This window comes from Zootoca vivipara, chromosome 10 (assembly GCF_965207765.1).
Source record: "Zootoca vivipara chromosome 10, rZooViv2.hap1.1, whole genome shotgun sequence".
Taxonomy (NCBI): domain Eukaryota; kingdom Metazoa; phylum Chordata; class Lepidosauria; order Squamata; family Lacertidae; genus Zootoca; species Zootoca vivipara.
The window spans coordinates 13,241,690-13,255,219 of record NC_142593.1 but is presented as its reverse complement, the minus strand read 5'-3'; the positions used below and the strand labels follow the sequence as shown (position 1 = coordinate 13,255,219).

Below are 13,530 nucleotides of genomic sequence, written 5' to 3'. Positions count from 1 at the left end.
CAATATATCATAAAACAACAGGCAGCGAACACTATCTAGGAGGGTTTCCCCCCCAGTTTGTTACACTTACCTTCACATTTCTGAGTTGCTTCATTCTGTTTGTGACCAGCAGGACATTTGCACTCATATGATCCAACTGTATTGATGCAATTCCCCCCTTGGCAGATTCCAGGGATTGCCTGACATTCATCAACATCTGCAAATAAAATATGCATTTTCAATATCCTAAATGAAAATAAACCTCATGTGAATGCTAATACAATGTACACTAATGTGTTTTCTTGCTGAGGGCAGTCATAATCTCTATCTCCAGACAATGTGATTAGTTACCTCTATGCTCATCAATATTCCACAAATCCTGAAACCTCAAAGGCCCCTGCGATCTAGGGCTGCTGGCCTCCCAAACCCCGCCCACTCAGCCTGGACGGACTGGCTGGAATTCAAATCAATCACCTGGTGAGAAAGCCTCACCAATCCCCAGGGGCCGGCCTGGGAATTCCCCAAACTGTTGGCTGTTTGTCCCAAGCGTCGCTCCCTGGGGGGTGGAAAGTTTGTTTTATTTTTATTTAAGAACTTCTGTAACTTCTGCATCCTCTGAGTATGGAGAAGCTACCATCTTATTTTAGATGGCCCCATTTTGCACGATTTGAATTTTAGAAAAAAGACGGCAGTAGACGGTTGTGAGGAATCCCCAATTTCTTGAAGCATGGGAACCCCCAAAATTTTTTAGATGATTTGGTATAACATTCGGTTTGATTGATATATATGTGTATAATTTGAAATAATGTGATATAATTGGTTTTAATTGGAAAAATTAATAAAAATATATTTAAAAAAAATAGATGGCCCCATTTTGCTTCTACACTATTAAATTTCCACATTACAAGGAATTATTCTATTTAAAACCAACCAACCAACAAAAACAATTCTAGTTCCAGAAACCTGAAGACATATACATTGCAAACAATGAGAATTTGAAGGACTTTACAATGTAGACATCTAGCTAAACATAGTTTATTATAACCATTGATTGCCAAACTTCAGTTGTAACTAAATTTGCAGAAGTGTTTATACTTTACTGCTGAAACTATGCTGAGTTTATTTAGAAATAAACAGCCTCCATAATGCATAGAATAGAGATGATGTAAAGCCATGTGGACTCCTGCATGTCCTTCCTAGAATTGCCGTTTTTTAGTTTTTGGTTTGCAATATAGGCTGTTCAAGAGGAACAGCACTTATAATGAGGGTAAAAGATAAAGGTAAAGGTACCCCTGACCGTTAGGTCCAGTTGTGGACGACTCAGGGGTTACACGCTCATCTTGCTCTATAGGCCGAGGGAGCTGGCGTTTGTCCGGAGCTTCCGGGTCATGTGGCCAGCATGACTAAGCCGCTTCCCGCCAGAGCGGTACCCATTTATCTACTTGCACTTTGACATGCTTTTGAACTGCTAGGTTGGCAGGAGCTGGGATCAAGCAATGAGAGCTCACCCCCATCACAGGGATTCGAACTGCCAACCTTCCGATCGGCAAGCCCAAGAGGCTCAGTGGTTTAGACCACAGTGCGACCCGTGTCCCTATAATGAGGGTACATTAGAACAATCAATTTTCTTTCTAATAAAAAATGACTTGTGCATTCAAGTACAGTGGTGCCTCGCTTAACGAATGCCCTGCTTAACGAAATTTCCGCTTAACGAAATGATTTTTCGAGCAGAGCTTGCCTCGCTAGACGAATGCGTTTTACGAAAAATTCGTCTAGCGAATCGCGGTTTCCCATAGGAATGCATTGAAATTCAATTAATGCGTTCCTATGGGCAAAAAAAAAGTCAAAAAAATTTCAGTGCATTCCTATGGGATTCGCTAGACGAATTTTTCGCTATAAGAAAAGACCCGAGGAACGAATTAATTTCGTCTAGCGAGGCACCACTGTAGTCTAGAACTTTGTTGCCTGGAAAAGCTCAATGACTCTACAGACATTCTTCAATAGAGAGGCCAGATTTTTGCCCTTTGTCTAGATGGCAGGTGCAATGGTGACCAATCTTTCCACCCAGAACCCCATGACACAGGCACTTATGGTTTTTTCATCTCAGCAGTGCTAATTCAGCCCATTAAAAATCCTCAACACATCCCGCACCTATATACAGATTTTAGCATGTTTAAATGGCACATTAAGGATTTTGCAGTCTGTTATCATTATTATTATTTATTGGATTTATATACCACCCTATACCCACAGGTGTCAGGAGGGTTCACAGACTGTTGACGGTGCCTGTAAGAAACTGTATTTTTATGGGAGAAATCTAAATGTAACAAGAGGGCTCTGTTTCAAACACTATCAAGTTAATTGTGTGAAAGGGGGAGACTGGACTTTTATTCCTAAATGACGCCAGATACAGTAAAACCTCGTGTTACGTTAGGTTCATGTTGCATCTTTTCGGCTTGCGAACGTGGCAAACCCGGAAGTATACACTTCCGGGTTTGACGCGTTTGCCATGCGCACACGCACAGAAGTGTTCTGTGCACTTCACGCATGCGCAGGAGCGTTCTGCACACTTCACACATGTGCAGAAGTGTTCTATTGCACTCCGCGCTTGCGCAGAAGTGCCGCTCTACTCGCGGACTTTTTGGGGTGCAAACGGCACCCCAGAATGGATTGTGTCCGCAACTAGAGGTACCACTGTACACTGTATTGGGGTACCATTGGCAGTTTACCAGGAGGCAGATAAACTGATAAGCCAAAAAGATTATTATGTAACGCATAAGGTTTCAGTTGTGACACTTGGCTACAGAATTCAACTTCCATACATTTCAGTAGAATCCAAAAGGACATTCCACTCAAATATATTGGTCTGTAGTTATAGACCAATGAAATTTTGGGATTCCAATGAGAACCTAGCGACTGGTTGGAGGGTCTGACTGGAGAGAATAAAAGGGCAGGCTCAGCATTTTTTAAGGGGCTTCGGAAGACTGTGAAGATATGTGCCGAAGAGATAGAGACAAGTCTGAAAGTTTGGAATGGAAAGCTCTTGTTGCCAGGGGAAACAACCAGTGTCCATAGGGGGCTAGAAGGAAGCAAGAAGAAGGAGCCAATGCTTTAAAGCTGAAATCAATGAAAGCTGAAGCTAAGAAGGTTTGCAAGGACAGAGGAAGCCTCCCACAGAAGTCCTTTGGAAAAGCCAATGGGAGCAGTGGCAGATTTCGGCTCTCAATTTTCAGTGGTGCCCTGTGCGACGCAAATTCGGTACCCCCTGCCTCTTGTGCTCCGTTCTACAGAATTTTTGTATTTCCACTTAGTGTGGTGCCCAGTTCTGCCACATTGCTTGTGCCACCCTAAAACCACCTCTGATTGTCAGTATTATATTTCAGTATGTTAGCTTGAAAGAAAAAAACAGCAAGACGACTTCAAGTGATCAGCCAGTGATTTAACAGAGCTGTGGCTTAGAAGGGTAATTGGCCAGTGATATAGTATAAGGATACGAACTAGAGCAAGCTTCTAATTAAAACAACAATTACATTAAGACAGCAATTACAAAATGACAACAGGTTGGGCAGGAGGAAGTGCTAGGGGGGAAATGTGCACCGTATTTTTCGCTCCATAAGACGCACTTTTTTCCTCCTAAAAAGTAAGAGGAAATGTCTGTGTGTCTTACGGAGCGGATGCATGGCCCCTGGAGCCGAATTGCCCAGGGGCAAAAGGCAGATCATGCTTTTTTTTTAAAAAAAAGAAAGAGCTAAAGGCTAACAAGAGGGGAAGAGGGTGTTGAAAGGAAGCCGCTCAGCAGCTGATTGCAAGAGATTGGGGAGGGACATAAGAGACGCTAGCTCCCTTCCTGGCCCGGCCCCCTTGCCCAGGCATCCATTGTTGAATGTTCTGCAGATGGAGGCTGTTTGTTTCCCTAGTGACATGTGACTGGCTGATTAGATTATCTGTCTGGAAACTGTAGAAATGGCTCCCTTTCCGTTCCTAAAGAAGCTGCAGAACTGTGAGTTGAACCCTATAAAAACAGGATTTCCCCCCTTTGCAAGGTAAGCTCAACAACTTTGAGCTGATCCTCAAAAATGGAGCTTTCCCCCTTTGCAAAAAAGCTGCACAACTGTGAGCTGACCCCCCAAAAATGGAGCTTTCCCCCTGTGCAAAAGAAGCTGCACAACTGATCCCAAAAAAAACACCACAGGGCTTTTCCCATTTGCAAAAGAAGCTGCACAACTTTGAGCTGATCCTCAAAAAATGGAGCTTTCCCCCTTCGCAAAAGAAGCTGCACAACTGTGAGCTGATCCCCCCAAAACCGGGACTTTTCCCATTAGCAAAAAAAAAAAAAAAAAAAAAGCTGCACAACTGTGAGCTGATCCCCCCAAAACCGGGACTTTTCCCATTAGCAAAAAAAAAAAAAAAAAAAAGCTGCACAACTGTGAGCTGATCCCCCCCTAAAACAGGGCTTTCCTCCTCTAAAAAATTAGGTGCGTCTTTTGGTCAGGTGCATCTTATGGAGTGAAAAAAAAACCCCGCTAATTTACTCTACCTCTTCGCCAAAATTTTCTCCTGTAGATTTTTTCAACCAATCTTCATCAGTTAATGAGAAAAGAAATTGTGTTCAAAAATTATCAAGGGGGAGAGGATATTTTGGTTAAATTCTCATGGGCAGGGTGGAGGAATTTGTTATGCTTATGTTACTTCTGAGGTGACTAAAGGGTAATTTGTGAGTGCCCTTTCTTTCATTCAACCAATCATCTCACTAATAGTCTGCACTATGGAGTTTCTGGGGGTTCCTGTGTTTTAAAGCCCCGGGCAAGACATAAGGTAACTTATCCCATGGGGCTTTTTCAGATTAGGAAGCATGGAGTGGCAGGAAGGCAGCAGAGTGCAGGAGAAATCTTTACTGTTATGCAAAATGCATATACCACCCTTGGCCCCCTTGAAACAATTAGGTAAGCTCCAAAAAAACAAAAAAACAAAAAAAACCAACCCATCCCCTGAGATTCTAAAGTGTTCTGAGAATAAGGCAAAAAATAAAATAAAATAAAATGAATAAAATAAAGGAGAGAAAACTTTTGAGACATTGGAGGGCAGATTTCAGCACTGCAATTATTCGCCCAAAGTTAAGTCCCACCAGACACGTGGTATTAGTAACCACGTCAGTATTCCCAATAGCCTCTTTCAGTTCTTAGCTGTAAGGTACAGGGTTTGACCTTTAGCCTTATGCTTCAATGTGCACTCAATGCATGGAGGCATTCAGTATAAGTAGACCTTTTATCTGCCAATGTTGCTTATTCAAATGCAGCCAACTGTGTCAGCAGAGCAGTAGCTAATATTAACAATTTACAGATGTTGTAAGTAGCAAATTAATGTGCAAACAGCAATATATGAATTCTCTGGTGGCCACTACTTCTACAAAGAGTGTCTCTGTTTGACTCCTTCACAAGAGAATGTTTCACAGCTAAATGAGTTGCAGATATTGAATTATTAAATAATTAATAGCTCTACTAGCAGGAAACAAAAATAGGCTAAGTTTCCCTCTCTCCCTGAAGTGAAAACATTTTAGTATTTAAGAAACTTTATTAATCATTATCAGCTTTAGTTCGATTTATGGTAAAAAAAACAAGGAAGGGGGGAAAAGACAGCAACTTGCATTATGTAAAACTGTCCTATGGAAAATAAATCAGGAAGTGAAATATGAATGGAGCCTTGCTACATCAGCAACTGAAGCTAGAAAAGCTATTGATATTTACATATGTACATAAATTAGGTCTGAAATTTGGTTGGACACATCACAGTCTTACACAGTGAGGTTCTGAACTAGCCAAATGAAAGCACATATCAAGTTGGTTTCAGTGGTTTCATAAGCCAAAGGTTAGAGGCTACATTGGTTTCCATCTCTGCAAATGGCTCTTATTATAGTTTTCATGCCTCACTTCATATTTCATATGAAAAAGGGCCTGTAGATCTTTTGGTTCAGCAGAATACTAAGATGAAATCTAAATATTATTGTGGCCATTTATAGGTGGGAGACAGGAGAGTCTGTCGGATATGACATTGTTCTGCCCACTTCCATGAATGTTGTAGTTCCCACTATGCCACCCTATGGTCCAGCAAACCCTGCTTCACCAGAACCAACTCAAGGGGTTTCCAGGGATATAGAAACATAGGTTTCACACATGAGTATTTCCCACCTCTGCCTGGATGCCAGCATGTGCTCATGAGAACTCAAAATTCCATGGCTACTGAACATGTTCCTTCTGCACTGGGCTGTTAGGGATGGTGCAAGGTGGGGGATCCCACATTGCTTTTTTAAAAAAGTGTAACATATTTGCTAACATCAGTGTTTCCCCAATGTATGCTGATACCTCCGCTTCTTGTTCTCAGTGGCCTCATTTTGCCTACATTCTTGTCAGCACTCACCACCTGAGTTTGCTATTAGAACGAGTGGTTCTAGCCAGTCCTGTGGGCAGAAATATTCACAATCCTAGTGGCATAAGATGGACTTGTAAGAAAGTAAAGCTCGAGTCCGGTTAATACATATTTACAGTTCCCTTTTACTGTAGATAAGGCAGGACTAACATCTGTTGTTTTCATCCCGAATTGAGTGTTTCTATAATCTTACGATGTCTAACCAGATGTGTTCTTAGAGCGATGTTTCACATTAGGGTAGTCTCTGCTGGAATTGCTTCTCATCTGTTTTTAAGTTGATTATAAATGTGGACTAATTACTACAGAGATGTCAAATGGTCATCTCTTCCAGCTTGTCCCCTCCCCCAAACAGGTACAAGAGAGGAAACCAAATGTTTGGTTTAAAGCATACTTCAAACCTTTTAACTTTAAAGCCCACTTTACTGTTTATAGCTACATGCGTAGTCAGGCTTTTTTGCTTTTTGCATTGAAGAGCAACTCTGCCATCAGAAGCAGCCACTGAAACTAAGCAAGGCTTCCACTGCAAAGCAACATGCTCCTCAGCAGATAAAGTGATATCTGTCAATGTAACTTTCTCCTCCTACAGTTATCTTGTGACTAAAAAAAAGGCATCTCTCTCCTTCCTTGGAGGTTTTTAAGCAGAGGCTGGATTGCCATCTGTCACATATGATCTTGTTGTAATCTAGACTAGGTGACCCCTGGGGTCTCTTCCAACTCTACAATTCTATGTGTATATATCTGTGTTCTTTCTTTCTCTCCCTCTCCTTTCTTTCGTTCTCACACATCACTTGTATCCTGCCTCTCCATAATGAAGTGCTCAAGAAAGCTAATAAAAAAAAAACCATCTAAAAAATGCCAGTAGAATGCAAACAATCCAGTAATACCTAAATCCAATAATACAGAATGTAAACAGCTAAGACTAAATGCCTGTCTAAATAAACAGGTCTTCAACAGGCAGCTAAAATCTAACATAGCAAGGGCAAGATAGATCTCCCAAGGCAGAGAGGTTCCACATCTCAAAAGCTTTCGTACCAGATGTACCTCAGTTACAACCAGGACATGTAGGAAGGCCTCCTTGTATGACCTCATAGATTGGGGAGGGTCATCAAATAAGTTTATCTTCCCTTTTGGTTGTGAGGCAGCTCACAGTCTAAACTCTTCTAAAAGCCACATAAAAACAAAACTCAAGCCAGTATCAGAAGCCAGCAGCAGAAGCCATACACATCAGGAAAGGCAGGGCCAGCCCTATGGTCAGGTTGGGTGGCGCAGGGCGCGCCCGGCAGCCATGCTATGCGGTAAGCCCGCCTGCCACGCAGCAGCGCCCGGCAGCCATGCTGCGCCCGCCCGCCCACCATGCAGCAGCACCCGGCAGCCACGCTGCGCGCTGAGCCCACCCGACGCGCAGCAGTGGCCCGGCAGCTGTGCTGCATGCACGCTGAGCCCGCCTGCCCTGTTGGGAAACGGGGCGGGGGGCGCCGGAGGGATCCGCCGCACCACGGCACCAGGGATGCTTAAGACGGCCCTGAGGGAAGGCCACAAGCCAACATGCAGAATCTCATTCAAGATCATCAGATTTCTTTAAACTTAGGAACATACATTGTCTGGAAGAAGCATGCAAAGGGAATTACACTTGCAAGGAATATGGGCTTCTATCCTACACTTAAAACAGGGGGCCTATCAAAGTGATGTGCACAGGAAAGCTTGTCCGGTAGGGCCTGTGCAAATAAAGATCAGGATGCTGCCACAGCTCTAGAAGGAAGAGGAACATAAACCAGTGGTACCCTTAGAACCCTTTGTCCTAGTGAGGATGATGGCTTGGACATGGCAGTTGTTTGCTGCCACTATTTCCAAGGTACCATTGTTCTAAACAGGAAAAACAAACCCACGTAATCTCTCAAAGTAAAAAGCAGAAGGTATGAGTTATGTGCCATCAAGCACACCAAGCAAGAGAAAGAACACCTGGACATGGACTTGAAATCTATATTTTCGAATTAAAAGTCAGGAGGTGTACATCAATAGAATTCTCTCAGTTGTTCAGTTCAATGGCAAATCAGGAAAACTGATAATGGCTGTCAAATAGTTCCATATAATACCTTTATGGGATTGTTCTGAGGATGCACAAAATGCGATTTCAAATGCTTCTTTCATTCAGTTGGAAGACATAGCAATTCCATCTGGACCTCAAATAGGGAATCTTTTCTGATTATGACTTGAAAATGGGAATCTCTATTATCTTCCCTATTAGCTCAACTGGTAGTACACAAGACTTTTAAGCTCAGGGTCATGGGTTCGAGCCCCACATTGGGCGAAAGTTTTCTGCATTGCAGGCAGTTGGACTAGATGTTCCTCGTGGTCCCTTACAGCTTTATAACTCCACAATTCTATGGTCTGAATAAAGGCCACACATAATCAGTTCCTGTGTTTCTCTGTTAGTTAACAAAAGGAACACAGTACTGTGTGCAGGAAAGAAAATTCAATCCGTGTTTGCAATTGGCCTTTGTGTCTGGCTTAATAAGAATTATGGATATTCAGCACTTTTCAGGATTTGTCCCTTGTCAAAAGTCTGATGTTATCTTTATGCCTTTGATATTTTGCTTCTCTCTGAAATGATTTGACAGTACAAGCTTCTCAGCAGCCAAGTTCCTAATTCATGTTGAGCGAAGCACATTCAGAACGCCGTAAGAAGCAATTGTGAAATTACATAGTGTAAAAAAAGAAAATGGTTGTTTTAAATGCGCATTGTTCACAGGCAAAATACCCACACTGTTTTCTATTTCCACAGTGTAATTCTGCAACAATGTCAACTGTTCATTGCACAGTTTAAGGATATTTGTCATGCTCAGTTAGCCAGCAGCCAAAGCCGTGAAATGCCAAAAAACATTCTCAAGGGCACTGAAACTACAGAGCTAAGTGAATCCTTGGCATACTTCTAATCGTTTCTCTCCCTAAACTACAGGAGTCATAAACATTCGAGAAAAGATACTCATATAGGTGAGCACACCCTTGAAAACATCCAAGCCTGACACACAGTTTGTAAACTTCCACCCATTTCCTATAATGTACTTTAAGCATTTTATTGCCTATTTGCAATCGGTAAACTGCTATCCCCTGCCCTAAGGCCAAAAAAAAGCTACCTTCACATAGAGGAAGGCAGAAGTAGCAAGCTCTCCTGGGTCCCAGCAGAATGGCTTTCCTGACCGGGAACCAGGGCTGAGACTAACAGTTCCAGAATCCCCCAAGTCTTTCTTTCCCTTCCTATGAAGAATATCCCTGGGCACATGTGGGGACTCAGAGGCATTTTGGGAAATGGATAGGGAAAGTGTGAGGCTGCTGGGGGCCTGCGCTTCTCTTTCCAGGCAGCCCATCCACTTCAGCAGCCCAATCCTAGACGCAGGAAGGCCAAACAAACTCTTCTATGAGTTCTGACAGTGCGTAGTACCATTAAGGAAGGCTGGACAGTGCAAAAAATGCAGTGCTAAAACCTTTTAAAAACAGCACATGCTTTGCTTCCCAAGGTCAGCTTCTTTCATACACTTCTGTATACTAAATAAAAAAATTGTCCAGCAGCATCTTAGAGACCAACTAAGTTTGTTCTGGGAATAAGGTGCTACTGGACAATTTTTCAATTTATTTTGACTGCGTCAGACCAACACGGCTACCTACCAGAATCTACTTTTGTATACAGTTTCACCAATTGGCAGGCCGGAATATAAACTTGTATAAAAAGGTAAAGGGACCCCTGATCATTAAGTCCAGTGCAGACGACGAGTTGCGGCGCTCATCTCACTTTACTGGCCGAGGGAGCCGGTGTTTGTCCGCAGACAGCTTCCGCATCATGTGGCCAGCATGACTAAGCCGCTGCTGGCAAACCAGAGCAGCGCACGGAAACATTGTTTACCTTCCCGCTGGAGCGGTACCAATTTATCTACTTGCACTTTGACGTGCTTTCAAACTGCTAGGTTGGCAGAAGCTTGGATAGAGCAGTGGGAGCTCACCCCGTCGTGGGGATTCGAACCGCCGACCTTCTGATCGGCAAGCCCTAGGCTCTGTGGTTTAGACTACAGTGCCACCTGCGTCCCTATAAGTTTGCATATATTGTCTCAAAAAATATACCAATTTTCCTGCATAAAAATTGTAGTTTTGTAAGATAGTAGCAAACAGCGATGTGTGTATTTCATGTCTGTACTTCAATGTCTTTGAGAGTGTTCTGCTGGTTCACAGAACACATGCGAAGCCTGAGGCCCATATGGCTGCATTACATGAAATAAAAGCTGTTTACACTGTTGCATTCCCACTGCAAGATCTGCAAAGAAAGTTTTATTCACATTCATCCACGCCACTGCCTTCTGAGTCACATGAACACTTGTTCTGTTATTACACTACTTTCTTGGGCCATGGACCCAATTCTTCTACCTGACCTATGGAAGTCTCTTGAACATTGTGTTTTTCTTTCGCGGCCGAAGCCTGCGACACTTTCAGTGAGATTTTCCCAATCTAGTGTCTTCCAGATACCTTTTGTACTACAACTCCCATAATTCCTCATCATTGGCCATGCTGGCTAGGGCTGAAGGGAGCTGTATGCCAATGACATCTGGAGGACACCAGGATGCAGAAGGCAGTTCTAAGGAGAAGGAAGGATATATTTACTACTGGTTACTTTTTTTCTACTCATTCCACATTAGATTCGATCCAATGGAATGAAAATTGGCGCATATGTCTGACTGCTGTAGAACAACCTATTGTTATATTAATTCACCTTAGAAAGCAAAAGATCACTGTATCAATCCACTGAGCAGAAATTATGTCACTTACCCATTTTGTACAAGGACAAATAGGCTGCTTTGTTAAGGCTGCCAATTTTAGAACCAGTTGCTATAATGAGGATATTTCTACATGACTCTCAGATTTTAGTGTCAGCCCTGTAATTGCATTAATTACATACTCAGTGCCTATAGGGACAAAAAGCTTTGAAGTACATTTTCTTAATAACTGTAATAACCCGCACAATTTTCAAGAAAATGTACTTTTAAGTTTGGCTGGCAAAGGCTGGGAGTAAAAATGGGCATTTCTCCTATATTTCACAATTCAGTATGTTGTGAACAACAGTTACAACTTTGGCGGGGTGGGGAGGAAAGTAGTTGCTCTCACGCCTTTCTAGGAATCCCCGCATTTCACTTTGGGAACCACTCGTTCACTTGTTTTACCAAAATGCAGTTTGTTTGTTTGTTTGTTTGTTTGTTTGTTTGTTTATGTACAGGGGCAGCAGCAGTCACCAAAGGAGAGCACCACTCAGGACATGGCGGCACTGCAGTGGTGTCACAGCTGCATACTTGGATGGCACAGGGTAGGGCAGCAATGAGGTCAGGCCAGCAGGGCACACTAGCAGAAGTGCCAGATTGGGTGCCCGAACCACCCTGATCTCTCTGCTGCCCTTACCAGCCCCCTCACTGTCCCATGGTGACAGTAGCTGCTGGGAGGCCAAGACTATTGTGGCTGCCCTCTCCACCAGCTGCTCCTGTGCAGGGGAAATTATAGACACTTAATAGACATGGTATATACAGTGGAACCTCGTGTTATGGACGGGATCCATTCCAAAAGCCCGTCCATAACACGGAACTGACGCAAGCCAAAGCGCCACATCTGCACACATGTGCAGCACAATTTAGCACTTCTGTGCATGCACAAGCAGCAATACCCAGAAGTAACCCATTCCAGTACTTCCGGGTTGCCGCAGGATGCAACACAAAACCTGAAGCGGACACAACATGAGTTCTGACTGTATAATGGTTATCCCAAGAAAGGGGAGAGGCATCCATTGCAGTACATGACTCTATCTCAATGAGTAAATGGAGTTATTTTCACTTTTGTATTTCATGCACAGTCTGTGGGTCTAATTCATTCCTCCACCATGGTTTCATTATTATGTCAATGCCACCTAACAAATATCTTGACACTTACAGAAATGCTTTATATTTTGAATATACTCTCACTTTCTCTCTCTCTCTCTCTCTCTGTGTGTATATATATATATATATATATATATATATATATATATATATATATATATATGAGAAAGGAGGGAAGAAACATCTGGCTTCAATCAATTGCTCAGATCTACTCTACAGTAGGAAAACATTTAAATTGCAGTAACTAATGTAACACAAATGGCTTACCTTGACATGCGCCAGTGCGGATGTTGGGGATGAAACCACGGCGGCATGGCTGAGGCTGAGCAGGGCACATCTCACAAGGGTGGCCCCATGCACGGCCAATGGTTGCGCAACAAAGCGTCTTCGTGCAAACAATGCCAGTCAGCTGGCCTTGACACATCTGGTTGCTGACCTGAGTGAAACAAGGGCCTGTTCTGTAATCTGGAAATTAAGAGGAAACATTTTAATGCCTGAGGAGTGCCTCCACCTCCACATCTATAAACAGAGCAACTTTTCAGTTTACTTGACTTATCTGATGCAGTAATATGTTCCGTTTGAAAGCTTGCAACATAATGAACCATTTTTTCTCTGAAAGGCCATGGCATGTTGTGACTTTTTTAAAATGAAAAATGAAAAAAAAAATTGCCATATCCCACTAGGGCTTTTAATTCTTGGTGTACCTTGTCTATATTTTCAGTTAAAAGGAGGGATTGTTAAAGATATCTATCAAACACTATCCACACACGAATGACAGTGCAGGTGTCATGCAGCTTGCACAAATTTTGATCAGAATGCTGCTTTGATATCATGACCTGCCAGGACACAGAGAAAAGGGAAGAGGATCCCAGTAAGGGGTGTAGCCACTGAAGATGGGGAATGGGAGACTGGGGCTGAGGAGGTCTCCTCAATGAACAGCAGAGGATGTTGAAGAGAGAGCCAGCAGTTCACAGGGGCCAGAGGAAATAGACATGTCACCAGAACCAGAGGTGTCCCCTTCTCCTTCTGAGGCACAGTGAGGAAATGTACCTTAAGAGGCTGAGGTAGATGAGAGAACACAGGCCAGTTTACTAGCTGATCAGGTGACTTGTTAGGTCTGGGAGGTTTGTGGTCACTCAGCTCGATTAAGCTCAGAGCAGATGATGTTCACATGCTTTGTTAAGGAGAGAGGTGGGCTCTTCTCCCTTGCAAATTGCCCTGA

At 43.0% G+C, this 13,530-nt stretch overlaps 1 protein-coding gene across 1 annotated transcript in view; it reads right to left on the bottom strand.

The window, feature by feature from the left end:
- Positions 1 to 13,530, bottom strand: part of FBN2 (fibrillin 2) — a 139,525-nt gene that overhangs the window by 103,328 nt on the left and 22,667 nt on the right. Inside the window, exons 6-7 of the mRNA XM_035099625.3 lie at positions 12,576 to 12,773; positions 71 to 196 (exon numbers count right to left, since the gene is read on the bottom strand). Of these exons, the coding sequence (XP_034955516.3) occupies positions 71 to 196; positions 12,576 to 12,773 (324 nt within the window). The remainder of the gene's footprint in view (positions 1 to 70; positions 197 to 12,575; positions 12,774 to 13,530) is intronic.